This window comes from Lemur catta, chromosome 2 (genome assembly GCF_020740605.2).
Source record: "Lemur catta isolate mLemCat1 chromosome 2, mLemCat1.pri, whole genome shotgun sequence".
In the NCBI taxonomy this organism is placed as follows: Eukaryota; Metazoa; Chordata; class Mammalia; order Primates; family Lemuridae; genus Lemur; species Lemur catta.
In genome coordinates, this window is record NC_059129.1 from 92,134,480 (window position 1) to 92,153,135 (window position 18,656).

General features: G+C 35.0%; 1 protein-coding gene across 1 annotated transcript in view; it reads right to left on the reverse strand.

The window, feature by feature from the left end:
* Positions 1–2,419: 2,419 nt before the first annotated feature.
* The window catches only part of MMS22L (MMS22 like, DNA repair protein), a 126,610-nt gene continuing 110,373 nt past the window's right edge, over positions 2,420–18,656 (reverse strand). The window contains exons 22-25 of the mRNA XM_045544052.1: positions 15,665–15,828; positions 8,316–8,412; positions 6,461–6,628; positions 2,420–2,914 (exon numbers count right to left, since the gene is read on the reverse strand). Of these exons, the coding sequence (XP_045400008.1) occupies positions 2,833–2,914; positions 6,461–6,628; positions 8,316–8,412; positions 15,665–15,828 (511 nt within the window). The 3' untranslated portion in view covers positions 2,420–2,832. The remainder of the gene's footprint in view (positions 2,915–6,460; positions 6,629–8,315; positions 8,413–15,664; positions 15,829–18,656) is intronic.

Here is an 18,656-nt window from a genome sequence, read left to right on the forward strand (position 1 = left end):
TTTCCCTCCAGCAGTTTTGCCTTATAAAACCATTAAAATCTATTTGTATTCCCAGACCCTGCATCCAATCAGTGAAAGAGAAATGGTCTAAAAATAAGCTTGCCTGACTGATAATGGAACGGCAGCCTGAGACTACCCTTGATTATTTCTGTATAGATTTCTAACTATTCATATAAATCAGCATATATTATCAAACCCCTCCCATGGTGATCTTTATAATTTATTATTCACTAATATTATAGAATTGAACTCAGAATTTTAAAAAACTTTTGCAGAGTTCGGACACATCCTTTACAGCTAAGTAGCATCAAAATAAAACATCCCTTCCCTAAAAAGAAAGAAAACTCAGGTCACTTGTAATTAGATCCTTTTCCTCAAAGTATCAATAATAAGAGAAATAAAAATTCTATTAAATTATGTTTGGTCATGTAAGCCAAATTCCATTGAAACTATTCAAATATATATTTTCTATTTCAGTGAATAGTAATTCATATTCCATTTTTACTAAAAATTGAAGGCCATATTGTATTAAATATTTATATTTAAATTGTACTAATGTGAGTTTTTATAGGAAGACCGTGAGACTGCCAAACATTTACATACGACTTCAAGATTTTACTTTAAAAAAGAAAACAAAAAGCAGTACCACATAGCTCTTAGCAGATATTCTTGTGGGAGGAAAAGCCAGCAAAGACAGGAATTTCTAAGATAATGTGTTGTACAATGCAACATTCCTTATATCCTTAATGGTAAAATGCCAATTAGGTTATGATTAGGATATTTTCATACTTTTTTCCCCTTTCATATTTCTGTCACACCTTAACGACATGTATGTTACATCCCCTTCAGTTAATAACTCAAGCTATTAACTACAGAATGTTGATTGCAATGGATTTCATTTTTCAAGATATTTCTTGAGCCAGAAAAGGTTGAAATGTTTTCTTGAAGCAATAGTAGAACCATGATTGATTGATAGAATATATGATCCCAAGAAGGAAACAAATTATTTCAAAGTTAGCGAACATAACATATAAGAAAATATTGAAAAAAAAAATGGGATCATTCATCTAGGACTGTGGTCCCCAACCCCTGGGCTGCAGACCAGTACCAGTCTGTGGCCTGTTAGGAACTAGCCACACAGCAGGAGGTGAGTAGCAGATGAGCCACCGAAACTTCATCTGTATTTACAGCTGCTCCCCATTGCTCGCATCACCCATGAGTTCTGCCTCCTGTCAGATCAGCAGCAGCATTAGATTCTCACAGGAGTGCGAACTCTAGTATAAACTGCACACGCGAGCGATCTAGGTTGTGTGCCCCTTATGAGAATCTAATACCTGATGATCGGAGGTGGAGCTGAGGCAGTGATGCTAGTGCTGGGAAGCGGCTGCAAATACAGATTATCATTAGCAGAGAGATCTGACTGTACAGTATACATAATGTGCATGAATCATCCTGAAACCCCTTCCTCCCCAAACCCCTGGTGTATGGAAAAATTGTTTTCCATAAAACTGGTCCTTGGTGCCAAAATGGTTGGGGACTGCTGATCTAGGACATCATTAGAGAAAGAGGAACAAAATTGAGAGGTGTACTTTGCCTTTATTGTGCATGAATAATGTTTATACACCTCCAAATAGAATATGGGCCACCACATATTTTCAAATACATTACTCCATTGATCCTTACGATAACATTGTGAAATATTAATAGCAAAGGATCATTATTTTTCTCCATGAAGGAACTGGGCTCAAAAAGGTTAAGTAACTCGCTAAAGGTCACAAAGCAGAGCTGAGTTTGAGACCCAGGTGTGTTCCCAGAACTAAAACTAAAGCTCTTACCACCAAATAATGCTCACCACAAAAAGGAGTGAAGGATGAGGTCCAACTGGTAAAATAAACAATCTAGATGAGATAGAGTTAAAAAGTTGAGAAACAATAGCTATTAAAGGAAATGAAACAGGTTCAGTTTCCTGTATAAGATGGTAAGTTATAAGAAGTTCTGACTGAACAAAAGGATAGATCAGCTGACTTCTCAGATGGCTTACGTTATTAGTAATCTTAAGATTTCCTAGAATAGTATTTATACTTTTTTCTTACATGCTCTTGTATTTCTTCCTCTTGATATGTCTTTTAATGACAACTCCAAAAGACAGGATCAGTGGAGAAAAAAATCTAGCAACTCTTGGGACCTGTTGGCCTAAGTTTAAATTTTTTTTTTTAGATATTATCTGTACACTCCCTTGGCCAGAGTCAGTCTCATTCCTAACAGAGGTAAGTGTGCTTTATGTTTTATTAATTTGCCTCACATATAGTATAAAAAAGGAAAACAAGTAATATAGCCCCATCTTCCAACATTCCCCACCCAAAAAAAACCAGAATAGGGCAGCCAGATAATTTGAAAAAATATATTAAAACATAAGTTGTAAAAAAAAAAAAAAAAAAAAAGAAAGAAAGAAAGAAAGAAAGCATGACAAATGAGGCACAAGGCAGGAAAGTAGGAAGTTACATAACAGTAAAAAGTCTATGTATGAACCAGTACAAATCTGCTTAACACTCATACGCAGAAAACACTCCCAGTTAGACAGTTTTTTTAGTTTAACTAAAATCTCTTCAAAATAGAATGCAGTTTTGTAAAGTTCCAAGGATCTTATTACATAGTTACTAATTAACTTTTATTTCCGTATTTATATAATTTTTATTTACAGGTATGTAAGGAAAAAATTTTAGAAATTATTTTTACCAGAACATTATACAATTAATTAAAAATAGGAATTAGAGTGGTGCAAAGTGGCTTTAGATAGTGATAATCAATAGAGAAGATGAAGCACAAAATATATTAGGTATTATCATTTTCTAGTTTCTGCATCTCATCTTGTCCCATTGGTCCTAGGTGAGATAAAAGTTTGCTATAGGCTTCCCTGTTTAAGAAAAAAGAAAAGAAAGCAGATATATGTTACCTCCTTTTCATTATTTTTAAGTATTTACAAATTAAGCCTGCCCATCCATCCATTCGTCCATCCATCCATCCAGCAGCCTTAGCATAATACTTTTAAAAATTAGGCTGGGCGCAGTGGCTCACGCCTGTAATCCTAGCACTCTGGGAGGCCGAGGTGGGCGGATCGTTTGAGCTCAGGAGTTCAAGACCAGCCTGAGCAAGAGCGAGACCCTGTCTCTACTAAACACAGAAAGAAATTAGACGGACAGCTAAAAATATATATAGAAAAATTAGCCGGGCATGGTGGCGCATGCCTGTAGTCCCAGCTACTCGGGAGGCTGAGGCAGGAGGATTGCCTGAGCCCAGGAGTCTGAGGTTGCTGTGAGCTAGGCTGACGTCACGGCACTCTAGCCCGGGCAACAGAGTAAGACTGTCTCAAAAAAAAAAAAAAAAAAATTAATGCTTTATATATATTGTGAGTAAACCTAGATGTTAAGATTTATACAGTTTTTTTAAGTATGATTTTTATATATAAAATGTGGGCTAAGAATGACATGTAAAAGTTCATTAACTTTATGAAATACTTTAATGCTCATAGGTAATGAAATACATTCATGGAATATTATTTAGGGATAATGACAATGATTATAATGGGGAGACTTGTGTCACAAACATAAGTATTAAAACAAAAATTCTATAATCATAAAGCAGACATATGTAACAATTTTGGTATATTACTCCATTTTCTTTTTTAGCTTCTTAGAAGTAACAAAGTTTAAAAACAAAATATTCTTTCTCCTATTAGATTCTCTAGTACTTGCCTGTATTTGAGGTTTTTTTTTTTTTAAGATGACTTATTGTGCCTACCAGTTATTTCATTAGTGTAAATACCTGTGCTGTTCAGAATATTTAAAACCAACCGTTTCATGGACATGCCCTACACACAAAATAGTAGGCTAGCACGGCATTTGTCCCAACACCATACTACATTAGGGCAGTTCACACAAAGCCTCTCCAGTTTTTCATTCACACTTGAAGACTGCTCAGAGAAGCAAGTTATTAGACAGCCTTTGCACAAACTTGTTTTGTGATATAATAATAAACACCATTTCTTCAAAGCTATGATTTAAAGTGACCCAGTCTTCCACTAGCCAAGTTACTATGCAAGAGAAGAAAGGAGATGCTCCACCCTGGCGTAGAAAGGCTGTACGAGGATGGTCTCTCTGGTTTTTCCTTTTTTTTTTGGTTTTCATTTACTATATTGAAAAGATGGATTCCATTAGTTAGCTAAAGCTATATTCAATATAGTCATGTCTCTTAGAAAAATCTTAACTATGACATTGTATAGTCAAAAATTTTCAACTAAAAATTGTAATATGCATATTTATTAGACTGTATGTAGATACATACACATGCACAAATGACATGATTAAAGTATGGTCATACGCCCCGTAACGGCATTTTGGTTAACAATGACGGTGGTCCCGTAAGATTATAACGAAGCTGAAAAATTCCTATTGCCTACTGACATCATAGCCACTGTAAGGTCACAGAGCAATGCTTTACTTACGTATTTGTGGTTATATGGGCATAAACAAACCTGTGCTGACAGTCATTTAAAAGTATAGCACATACAATTCACTACAAATACTTGATGATAATAATAAATAACTACATTACTAGTTTATGTATTTTCTGTACTATACCTTCTTACTGTTATTTTAGAGTGTACTCCTCCTCCTGCTTATAAAAAAAGTTAACTTAAAACAGCCTCAGGCAGGTCCTTCAGGAGGTATTCCAGAAGAGGGCATTGTTATCACAGAAGATGACAGTTCCATGCATGTTATTGCCTCTGAAGACCTTCCAGTGGGACAAGGTGTGGAGGTGTAAGACAGTGATATCGATCCTGACCCTGTGTAGGCCTAGGCTAATCTGTGTGTTTGTGTCTTAGTTTTTAACAAAAAAGTTTAAAAATGTTTTCAAAAATAAGAAATTTAAAACTAGAAAAAAACTTATAGAATAAGAATATAAAGAAAAAATATTTTAGTACAACTATACAATAATGATGGTGTTTTAAGCTAAGGGTTAAAAAGTTAAAAAATGAAAAAGCTTAAAAAGCAAAAAAGTTATAGTAAGCTGAAGTTAATGTATTAATGAAGAAAAATTTTTAAATTAGAGTAGCCTAATTGTACAATGTTTATAAAACCTACAGTAGTGTACAGTAATGTCCTAGGCCTTCACATTCACTCACCACTCACTGACTCACCCAGAGCAACTTCTAATCCTGCAAGCTCCATTCACGGTAAGTACCCTATACAGGTGTATAGTTTTTTATTTTTTGTGCCATATTTTTACTGTACCTTTTCTATGTTTACATAACACAAATACTTACCATTTGTTTTATAATTGCCTACAGTATTCAGTATAGTAACATATTACACAGGTTTGTAGCCTAAGAGTAGTACCGTACAGCCTAGGTGTATAGTAGGCTATACACCCTAGGTTTGCAGAAGTGCACTCTATTTGATGTTTGCACAATGACGCAATCACCTAACAACGCATGTCTCAGAATGTGTGCATCTTTAAACAATGTGTAATTGTACTTTGATTCTTTAACAAACTTTAGGACATATGGGTTCTACTATGAATACCGACTACTCTAAAACAATCTCTTTAGGAATTATAGGCTTACTCCCACAAAGTTGCATTACTTTAAATAGTCCAGCACTGTTTTTCGTTGTGTTATAAGCCTATATGGAAAAAAGCCTTATTACCCATTTTTGATTAAAACCCGTATTATCTAATTGGGTCACTTATCATATTCACTGGATACATATGATACAGTTGACGCGACAAATTAAGCATCCCTCAAAGGGTTAAGACTTGTCACCATAGATTATTTTCCCCCCAAGACAGAGTCTCTTGCCCTGGCGTCAGCCTAGCTCAGAGCAACCTCAAACTCCGGGGCTCAAGTGATACTCCTGCCTCAGCCTCCCGAGTAGCTGTGACTATAGGCATGAACCACCATGCCCAGCTAATTTTTTCTTTTTAGTAAAGACCAGGTCTTGCTCTTGCTCAGGCTGGTGACAAACTCCTGACCTCAGGCAATCTTCTTGCCTCAGCCTCCCAGAGTGCTAGGTTTGCAGGCGTGACCTACTGTGCCTGGCTGTCACCATAGATTTTTATAAAAAAACAAGACACCTGAGGCTGTGAAGTCCATTTCTCAATGAGGAACACTGAGTGTATTCTGAGCAATAGCAGCACTGCTGCAATACACAGCTTTCTAAAGTGGTCACTTTGAAAGGAAAAATATGCAAATAGAATCAACTCTGCGAAGTTTGTTGATAAGCCACACTACTTTCTATTCATACTTTGTAAAGCTGATAATCACAGGATTGAAACATTTTTCAGCTTAAAAGAACACACTCCACCCACATTTTGGGGAATAAGAAAATAGGCATTTCTATAAAATGAAATACAGATTTTATAATCATTGCCCAAAAGAATGTAATTAAATTATCAAACATACCGTTGTGCAATATTTCTTCCAAGGCCCCATTTCCGCTCTGAATCCTTCAGAGACTGAGTGAGGGTAGAAATCAAGTGGATGACAACCTGCTGGTCCAATGTTGCTACTGTTTCTAAAATGCTGTAAACTTGATAATCGTATCTCATACCATAATCCTGGATAAATTGCCTGAAGGTAAAAGAGGTTACTTAAGATTACTTCTAGGGCAATTTCTTGTGCTGGTATCTACATGGCAATCAGCTATAACCAGAACACAAGAAAGATCATTTCATGTAAGATTACTATAAGAATGGAGATGCGATATGAAGACTCTTTGTAACATTTTAAAGAACAAAAATGGCTTATTTTAGTGTGAGCCATGACGAGAGTGATGGCATGAGTTGGAATCCCAGAAGTGAGAAGAAGAGGAAAAAGTCTAATCCCAGAGATGTTTTTTGCTATACTGGGCACATTGAAATCTAGGTTGGACGGGTGTGGAAGACAAGGAGGAGGAGAAAAAAGTCAGATTTCCTAGTTAGTTTTTAGTCCTTCATATCTCCAGGCAAATGAACAATATTTTTATAAGGAAAGCAAATTATTCATAACATGTTTATGTTTTTATGTTCCTTAACCAAACATAGAAAAGACTTTAAACCCATAGAAGGCCTTTATAAATAAAAACTATGTATTTAACCCTAAAATTTCTACCCCTCACTACCAGTCAACAAAATTAAAGTCACTCAGCTTAATAAATTGTAGATAATCCTTTTCTCCCCTCCTAGGGTTTTATAATTTTTACAAATCTGTTATCAAGTGATCACAATTTAAATAAACTGTAAACTCTTGACAAACACCAATTATGTGATGAGAGAAAAACTGAGGAATCAAAGATCCAACATAGAGGGAAGGAAATGGACCCAAATGATTATCATGGTAGTGGTAAAGTAGAGATATGAATAATAAAGGTGAACTGGTAGAAACCTTCAGAAAGAAATACTAAGCTGCCCTAACAGAAAGCACAAGACTCTATAGGGGACAAGGCAGGGAAGAGAAAGAAAATATTCCTCAAGTTGCATTGTTATTCTTGTGAACAACACATCTACTCCTAAAAGTCCATGCTTCACAGATTAAACATAATGGAGCTTTCTGGAGCTACAATATCTAAAGCAAGTCCGAAAACCAGTGACACGTACTTCTACAGTAGAGCCTACATAACATGTTTAGCAAGCTCTGAAGGCCTGTGCACTTGTCATCATCACACATTTCCCACTTTTTCCTCTCAAATATAGTCATGTGCCACATAAAGACATTTCGGTCAACAATAGTGGTTCCATAAGATCATAATACGGTATCTTTACTGTACCTTTTCTATGTTTAGATAGGTTTAGATACACAAATACTTACCATTGTGTTACAGTTGCCTACATTATTCAGTATAGAACATGCTGTACAGTTTTATAGCCTAGGAGCAATAGGCTATACAACATAGTGTAGGTGTGTAGTATACTCTACCATCCAGGTTTGTGTAAGTACAGTATAAGATGTTTGCACCACAATGAAATCACCTAATGACCCATTTGATGCATTTTTTAGAATGTATCCCCATCATTAAGTGATACATGGCTGTTCACGCAAGATTGTTCCTTACTAAATTCACAGGTAATTTTAAATCTGCTCACTTATCTTTTTCCCTAGCACTTTTATTTTTCAATAAAACAACACAATGTAACAAAACTACTGCCAAAAATACAATAATTGAAATACTATAAACAAGTAGTAACACATTATGTTTTGGATAATTAGTTATTTGAAAAACATGTTGGCTGTCAAATGGCTGGCAATAGTCTCCCTGCCAGTTGGCGTATTTTCCAGTTACCTAAACAGAGAAGTCAGCTGGGCGGCAGGTTCTGCTTCTGACCCCACTTGGCAGGCTTTTACCATGTATTGCAGGTTCTCTGTGGCCAGCCTTTTAACTAGGAGGAAAAATTATAGCATTACACACTGTGTCTGAATTGACCATCTGGATCCTCATTTTTATGAACACTCTTGATTTAGAAAAATATGTTGTTTTCTTAAAGTATGTACATGCTTTTTTATTTTTCAAAATGAGTTTTTGTTTTATTCTAAAGAATACCTATCTCCCATTTTAAGAAACTATAGCAAGTTTAAAAGTATTTTTAGTCTTACAACTGAAAGAATACATGTGAAGATATGTCTGTCTCTTAGAATGGAGCCTATATTCAAAAACATTGTACCATCCTAATCCTGTAAACACTGTTACATACTGACAAAAGAAAACCATTAAAAATTCAGCTGATTTACAGACTTTTAAAAAATTCATAAGCATATTTTTCCCACCCCCTCCCAAATATTAATATATAAGTAGAAAACTAGATACCACTCTTTGCTTAACATAGCAAAATATATATAAAAGTATTTGTGATGCTATCTTCCTTTCAAAAGATAGCAAAGTATATAAAGAATAATCGTATTCTTTAAATATTTAACCAAATCCTTTAAAATTGTGTACTTGTACACAAAAATAATGCAAAAATATCAAGAAAGAATGTTGAAAACCTAACACATTCTGAAAGCTATTAAATTTGTGTTATGTTGTTTTTGACATTAAATATAAGGAGCTAGAAAGAAAAAATGCTTTCTCTGAGAATAAGAAAATTTCACAAACTGTAATCCACTATAGCAGGAGCACAAAACAGATGATGAACGTAAATCAATTAAGCAGTAGGTAATGTTGTCCATGGCATGAGGCTAGTGGATAAGGAACATGCAGCATCCTTGCCTTTTACTGAACTTTTTATAAGTCTCATATTAGATGCAGTTTATTTCTTTAAATGAAATGAACTATTTTTTTTAAACTGGATAATCTTTTGTTTTTTAAAAGCTTTATTGTAGTATAATTCATATACTATACAATTCACTCGTTTAAAGTATATAGTTCAATGGCTTTTAATATATTCACAGAGTTGTCCAACCACCATCACGGTCAATTGTAGAATATTTTCATTATCTCGAAAAGAAACTCCATTCTAGCTATCCCGATTCCCTCTAAGCAATCACTAATCTACTTTCTGTCTCTATGGAATGAACTATTCTAGACATTTCATATAAATGAAATAATGTAATATGTGACTTTTGTGACTGGTTTTCAGTTAGAATAATGTTTTCAAGTTTCACCCATGTTATAGCATATATCAGTATTTCATGCCTTTTTATGGCCAATTAACTTTCTTTGTATGGATAAATTTTTAACCCATGCATTGACTGATGGACATTCTAACTTTTTGCTATAATGAATGAATCATACTGCTATAAGTATTAATGTACAAGTTTCTGTGTGGGCAAATGTTTTCATTTCTCTTGTGTGTATATGTGTGTGTATATATCTATTTATATGCATATATATCTAGGAGTAAAATATCTAGATCATACAGTAACTTTTTTGAACCATTTGAGGAACTACCAGACTGTTTTTCAAAGTTGCTACACCATTTTACATTCCTAACAGCATGAAATCAGAGTTCTGATTTCTCCACATTTTCCCCAATCCTTTTTATTATCTGACTTTTTCATTATAGCCAACTTAGTGGCTATGAAGTAGTATCTCAGTGTATTTTGATTTGCATTTCCCTGATGAACATTCTTTCAGGTGTTTATTTGCCATTAGTTTATCTTCTTTGGAGAAATGTTTATTCAGATCTGTTGCCCATTTTTAAATTCAGTTTTCTTTTTGTTATTAAGACTTCTTTATATATTCTAGAATCACATTCCTCATCATCAGATAGGATTTGCAAGTATTTTCTCCCAGTCTGTGGGTTATCTTTTTACTTTCTTTATAGTGTCCTTTTAAATAGGAAAGCCTTTAATTTTGATGAAGTCCAACTTATCTCTTTTTTTCTTTTGTGGCTCATGGTTTTCGTGTCATAGCTAAGAATCTACTGGCAAATCCAAAGTCTTGAAGATTTACTCCTACGCTTTCTCCTAAGAGGTTTTTAGTTTTAGCTCTGACATTTAGGTCTATGATCCATTTTGAGTTAATTTTTGTATATGGTGTGAAGTAACAGTTCAATTTCATTCTTTTGCATGTAGCTATCCATTTGAACTAGAACAGTTTGTTGAAAAGGCTGCTGTCCCCCATTAAACTGTCTCAGCATCCTTGTCAAAAAAACCCAAAACAAAACAAAACAACAAAAACAGCTGATCATAAACACATGGGGTTTATTTCTGAACTCTCAATTCTATTCCATTTATCTATATGTCTACCCTGATGCCAGTATCACATTGTCTTGATTACTGTTGTGTTGTAATAAGTTTTGAAATTGGGAAATTTTCCAACTTTGCTCTTCTTTTACAAGATTGATTTGCTATTCTAGGTCCTCTGCAATTTCATAGGAATTAGTATTCATATTAATAGCTTATGTGGAGCTACTTATTCACATAGCCACTTTGGCTTTCTGTGGTTGCTGTTCACATAATATATCTTTTTCCATCCTTTTTCCTTCGATCTATCTGTATCTGTAAATCTAAAGTGTTTCCTATAGATAGCACATAGTTAGATCTTGTTTTATAAATCTAATCTGATCATTGCCTTTTGATTGGACTGTTCAATCCTTGCACATTTAATGTTTTATTGATATACTTTGATTTACACCAGCCATTTTACTTTTTGTTTTATGTCTCATGTGTTTTGTTCTTTTGCTGTTTTCTTCTTGCATTAATTTCTTTAATGATTTTTCATTATTTTTGAAATATTTCCTTAGTGGATAGTATAGGCTAGCCATATACATTTTAACTTATGCGGGCTTCAAATTTATAACAATTTAATTCTAGTGAGATATAGAAATGTAAATCCTATACACTGTATAGCTCTATTCCCTTTCCCCTTTTTTTGTGGTATTGTTATACTTATTACATCTACAAATGTAACAAATCCAACAATACACTGTAATAATTTTTACTTTATATAATTTTATGTCTTTCAAAGAAGCTAAGAGAAGAAAGGAGAGTGAATACATATCTTAACATTTGCTATACAGGCTAAGCATCCCTGATCTGAAAATCTGAAATGCTCCAAAATCTGAAAGTTTTTGAGTGCTGACATGATGCCATAAGTGTAAAATTCTACACCTCACTTCATGTGACAGGTTGTAAATATTATTTAAAATATTATATAAAGTCACCTTCAGAATATGTATATTAGGTATATATAAAACAAATGAATTTCATGTTTGGACTTGTGGCCCATTCCCAAGATATCTCAATATGTAATATATATATATATATATATATATATATATATGATGTATATTTATAATATATATGCAAATATCCCAAAATCCAAAAAAATGTGAAATACTTCTGGTCCCAAGCATTTTGGATAGCGGCTGGTAATCCTGTATTAACATTCTTATTTATCATTTCTAGTTGTCTTCATTTGTTCTTAGGTATTTGAGGTACCATCTGAAGACATTTTCTTAGCCCAGTGCAGTTTTGATCCCACCACCTCATTTGTACAGTTATTAGTAAATATATTACATTTCTTTATGTTACAGGCCCAGTGATATCTGTCTATTGTTTTACACAATTGCTTGTTAAAATCAGTTAAGAGAATAAAAGTGAAGAAATAGACATTCACACTGTCTTACCGGAGCACTCTCTCTCTTTTTTAATGTGGATTTAAATTAGTGTCAGGGATCATTCTCAATCTGAAGAACTTCATTCAATATATATATATATTTTTTTAAGAGGGGTCTGCTAGCAAGAAATTTTCTGTTTTTGTTTATCTGGAAATGTCTTTATTTCACCTTCCTTTTTGCAAGGTAGCTTTGTCAAAAAAAGATTCCTGGTTGACAGTTTTTCCCTCTCTTTGCTCCCTCTGAATGCCATCCCACTGCTTCTGGCCTCCATTGTTTCCTCTGAGAAGCCAGCTGTGAATTTTACGGGGGTTCTCTTGTAAAAGATGAATTATTTTTCTCTTGCTGAAAGTCAAAGGCAAGGAGAAAATCTTGAAAGCAGCATCTTTACTATGATGTGTCTGTGAAGCTCTTTGCATTTACCTTACTTAGAGTTAGCTAAACTTCCCAAATGTATAGTTTAGTGTTCTTTAATAAATTTGGGAAATTTTTATCCATTGTATTTTCAAATACTTTTTCTCCTCCATTCTCTCTTCTCCTCTGGCCCATCTATTATATGTATGATGGTGTATTTTGTAGTGTTCCCCACATTTCTCGAAGGCTCTGTTCATTTTCTTCATTCTTTTTTCTCTCTGTTCTTCAGACTGTATATTGATCTATCTTCAAGTTTGCTAATTCTTTCTTCTGTTAGTTCCAATCCACTAATGAGCCCTAGTGAATTTTTCAATTTAGCTATTATACTTTTTAATTCTAAACATTTCCATTTGTTTCTTTTTTTTATATTTGTCTCTTTACTAATTTTCTCTATTTGAGGCAACATAGTCATCATACTTTCCTTTATGTCATTTCTCGTGCTTTCCTTTAGTTCTCTGAATATATTTGTAATGGCTACTTTGAAATCTTTGTCTAATATTAATGAATCCAATATCTAATTGTTTTCATTGGCAGTTTCTGTTGCCTGATTTTTCCCCAGTGTATGGGTCATGCTTCTCTGTTTCTTTGCATGTTTTGTAATTTTTTGTTGAAATCTGGACTTTTTTTTTTTAAGGAAGTCTACTCTTCCTCTTGCCCATTCTGCCCAGGCGGTGTGACCTAGGGTATGCAGTCTCCACGGAAAGACAATGGTTTTGGCAGGGCTCTTTGTCCCTTTTCCTGACCATACCCAGATGTTAAGCCCTATTAACTAATTTCTGGCTAATTGCTCTACTGTTTTTAATAATGCCCCAGGGCATAAATTGCTTAACAGGCTGATCCAATCAAATTCAGTCTCTTTTGAAAAAACAGTTTCTTAGGTCAGTTTTTGAGATTTATTCTGACCCAAGGGTTCTTTCCAGCTGTCTCTTTTACCAGTTCTCTCACATAAACTAGAGCTGGCCTACAGTTAGCCTGTATCTCCAATAAATTATCAATCTACGTATTGGCTCTCACCATCATTTCTACTGTTTTTGAGAACTTTTCCAAATTCTGTTGCAAATAAATTCAGTTCCTTTGGGAGAGATTTCAGCTCTCTATTCTACGGCCTGATTCTTCCTCGCCCCCATTCAGGCAAAATCTCAGAGGTTTCGCTCTAGTCCTGGGGGAAGGGACAACAGTGTCTACTATTCTCTGTGTGACACACCACTTTAGGAGCTGAGTGCTTATGTTAAGAGGGGCAGCAGCCCCAGGTCTCCTTGGCTTCTCTTGGCATGACCCCAAGGGCAAATGGGGTCCCACTATTCTCAGTGGTACTGCACTCAATGCCTCTGTTCTATGACTGGGGTCTTAACAGAAGAATGGAGTCTCTACCTCTAGTCCACACTTCCCTGGAACACAGTCTCAACATGGGGTAGCTTGAGCAGGATGAGAAATGCTGATATCCTCCCTTTCCTAGGATGATAGCCCTCCTACTGGGAGATGGGGAAAGTGGGAAGCCATATGTTCTCAGATTTACTGGTATAAAGTGTAGTTTCCACCTTGCTGGGCTGGGAGGTGAAAAGGAGAAAGTGGTCTGATCTTGCTTCAAATACCACAGACTCTTGCTATTCTAACCAAGTTTTAGTAGATGTTTCTCCATGTGCTGTATACTCTTTGGACCATTTCCAAAGACTTTAAATATTGCCCTTTAAATAATTTTTACCAGTTTTGCTGGGAAGCAGGTCTGCAGAGCTCCTTATGTTGTCATGCCAGAAGTGGAACTCCTCAAGCTACAGGTTTCTGACTGGACTTGTCTTTAGTACTCTTGGGCATACACCTAGGAGTGGAATTGCTGAGTCATTTGCTAACTCTAGCTTAATCACAAGAACTTTTTAAACACTGAGACCACGAGGGGACTCAAAGATAATTTTCCCTGAGCCACACATGCAAATATGTGTTTAATACTGCTCTTTCAGCTTACAGAGATAGCAATGCAGAGATGGAGACTTTTGTATACCACTATGTTGAACACGTGATACACTCATTAGTCAGATAGGACCAGCAAAACTTGCCATCTAAACCCCATTCTCCTTCATGATAAAATATCACCAAAGCAACAGGCTAAAACTTTATATTGTCTGCTCTGTCTCACAAATTTTGTATTATACAGTATAACAGGCTTTCACTGAAATTCAAAAGTATGCATAAGTTTTCAATGAGGGCAAAACTTCTAAAGAAGAGTTTGGGGGTCTACCTTTGGATCTTCTCCAGTTAAGAGGATGTTACCATCAAACAGGGGTATTCTATATAAACAGAACAGAACATTTTTTGCCAAACCAGGCTTGGGAGCAGAGAAGAACATTTTAATACTGAAATAAATATGGATTAATAAAAATATGCATAATTTTTTTAGATAAAACAGACCATTTCGAAGAGTTGTTTGAGTTTCCTGTTACCACTTTGGGCACTGCCCTCAGATTCTTCAGGGTATGCACTGTACTCATTTATCTCAGCAGTTAAAAATACACAGATGGAAACATTTAAAAAGCCCCCCTTGAAGAGTCACATTGTAATGATACCCCTCCACCCTATTTACACTAAAAACTCCTTGAGAATAGAACTATGGCTATTATTCTGCATGTTCCCAATAAGCTTATTAAAGAATGTTATTCATATTGCAGATTAAATAAATGATATCTTAAAGTAATCACTGGAAGTAAGGTTGATGAGACTGAAAACAAAAGGAGTAGTATCAAAGCATTCTTTTAAGTTTGCCCCCCAATCAGCTTAGATATTCTAGCAAAAACCTGAATAGAAAAAAGTATGCTGACCCCTCACCACTTGGTATTTAACAAGTTGCATTTAATACTGGAGTCAGATTGAACAAATATTCTTTAAGAGGTTAATAAGTCTAATCAAAGGAAGTGGCCCTTAAATAAACTATTTCCCTCAAGGGGGGAAAAAAACCCCAAACTAAAATAGACTGAAACGTCAGTTTTTAACCATTTTATCATACCCAACCTCAGATATTGGCTGGAATTTATTCTTTAGCCATGATATATAGCAACGGATATAAAATAACCACATACCTTTTGTAACTATCAGATTAACTGATGGGAAAGAGTAGTTTCTTAACATGTAAACAGAAAATGAACACAAATAAGCTTATAAACAAACTAACCTTGGGGTTCACTGACCACCACCAAGCATTTTAAAATGCCAGGGAGGAGTAGTTCAACTTCACAAATGTCTGTATTAGTTTCCTTGAAGAGTTGAAGGATGAAGGCCAGAATGGATGCTAAGCGAGGAGGGGGTGAGGACCCTTTATATTCAAAGTAGGATTTCCTGAAAAGAAGCAAAATTTTGTTTTTTCTCTTGTTTAAAGCTTCAATAATGTTATATATTTTAAAGATATTGGCAAAATTTACCCCCCGTATTAATAAAGTGCAATTTTTTAAAAGGATGTATATTTTACCATGCTATCTTCAAATAATAAGATTTTAGAAGCAATGGCTATACATCCTTCTTGTGTGCTGTAAGGGCCAAAGCACAATGGAGACATGAACTAAATTTGAAGCAACCTGGTTTTAAAATGAACTTAATCAAAATCCAAATGAAAGCCTAATTGTTAATTTGGTTTTTTTTCCTTTCTAATATAAGTCTGATCTCCTCTATTGGCTCCTCAATGCCGCAACATTTTCTCTAATGTCAAATTTGCATAAAGAAATCTCTCCTCACATTTATTTATTTAGGGATTTGGGAGGGGTCTTATTTTTCCAAATAAACAAGAAGACTGTTCTAGGAATTAGCTTCCCATTTCAGCTTTACCTCTTTCCTTCCTCCAATAAGTAAACGAATCAGATAACTAATTTAGGATTTAATATCATCTCTTAAGGTAACGCAAATTTTAGCATTAGAACTCAACAGAGGCCGGGGCGCAGTGGCTCACGCCTATAATCCTAGCACTCTGGGAGGCCGAGGTGGAGGATCGCTCAAGGTCAGGAGTTCAAGACCAGCCTGAGCAAGAGCAAGACCCTGTCTCTACTAAAAAAACAGAAATAAATTAGCTGGACAACTAAAAATATATAGAAAAATTTAGCCGGGCATGGTGGCACATGCCTGTAGTCCCAGCTACTCGGGAGGCTGAGGCAGGAGGATCGCTTGAGCCCAGGAGTTTGAGGTTGCTGTGAGCTAGGCTGATGCCATGGCACTCTAGCCCGGGCAACAGAGCAAGACTCTGTCTCAAAAAAAAAAAAAAAAAAAAAGAACTCAACAGAGATCATAAGGATAATAATTTGTCTGACTTATCTCTGTATATCCCCACCTCTTAGAACAGGTCCTGTCTCAAAAGAGGTGTTCGGTGTACATTTATTAATCAAATAAATAAAAGAGGGAATTGCTCAATTTCTAAAAACATCTAGGCAATATGAAAATTTGCCAAATACAACTAAACCTAAACTAGATATCCATATATATTTGCAAAATAATAATGATTTATCATAAAGAGGCATAGAAATCACCTTAGGATTACAAACTCCCTAAGGGCAGGAGCTATGTCTTAGTAATCATTTCTATTCCTTCCAGTGACTTCCAACAAATATTACATATTAGAAGATACGTTCATTTTTTGAGGGCAGGAGTTTTGTCTGCTTTGTTCACTTGTGAATTCCTAATGCCTAGAACAAACATTTATTGGGTACCTATGGTATGCCAGGTACAAACAAGTCTAAGAACAAGAATATAAAGTAAAATATGGTCTCTGAAAGCAAGGGGCTCACCCTCCCGTGGAAAAGTTAGACAAGAAAAAAAAGATAATTATAATACAGTGTGACAAGTGCTTTGACAAAGATAAGCACAGAATTCTCAAGAATTCAGAGGCAGGAGCCCTAACTAACTCAGATGAGGTTAGAGAAGCATGGCATGGAGTAAGTCTCAGGGGGCAATCTCTATATTTTTCCTAAGTATTAAAAAAAAAAAAATTGTTACATTTTTGGGCCTTTAACTAGTAACCATTAGAAAAAACATTTCACTGTATAGAAAGTACTTAGGAAAGTCAACTAATGTAGTCAGGATCCTAAATACTGGGTTTTAAACAGTTTTATGGATTTAATTTCACTTCAGCACTTATTTAGTTTGTACTAAAACTACTTACGCAACGTCTCAAACACAGTGGTATGTTACCACAATCTTTCTGGAAATTCAGATACAAGTAAGGCAAAACTGTCATGATTCTGCAAATTGAGTCATATGGGGCATATGAATACAAAAATGGAAAAGAACATACATGGTACACTGAGCTATCAGGCACAGGTTTTAAAAAGGATAAGTGGGATTTAGCCCAGAAGGATGATATTTTAATGGAGAAAACGGTATGAACAAAGCTGTGACATAGGGAAGCATAAAGTATTTTGGAGGGGCAATAACTAAACCAATCTCGTTAGGGTTTGTATATGACATTATATGTAATACATTTTGGAAAAGTTAAGGGATAGATTGTAGACAGCTAAGGAGCATGGAATTATTCCACAGGCAAAAAGGAGACAATGAAGGTTTAGGGGCAGGGAAGTATCATAATGGAATATAATGGAACAGTATTGTAGGAAAAGTAATCTGAGAGCATTGCTTAGGCTGGACTGGAAGAAAAGACTAGAGATGGGGAAAGTGGTTAGGAGATTCTCACAATAGTCTCTCTATAAGGTGATAAGAGGAGAGATGTTAAAAGGAAAGGAAACAATCACTTGCCAAAGGATGGGCAAGGAGAGGGTGCAAAGAAGATGAAGCTTCTAAATTTGAGTAACAGGACACTAGGAACACAAAAAGGTCAGAAGGGAGACAGATTTTAGGCATGAAATTTTGTAATGAGAAGAGATGGATATTATTGGGTAATTAAAATAATTAGGTCATTAAAAAAACAGAAAAGTAATACTAGATAAGAATAATACATCACCATAGCTTCTTAAAGTTTGAAAACTAATTTCACATAAAGCTAAATACTTCATGAAGAAAAAGAAAAGATAATTTCTATATTGAATCTTCTAATGTTACAGTTATAGGATATGGACTTTAGTAGAAGTTTCATTTACTCATTTGCTTAATAATAAAACTGAGTTGTTAAGACAGAGTAGACTAACAAAATAGGACTTCAGATTGTTTCATTTTTCATATTAGCATTC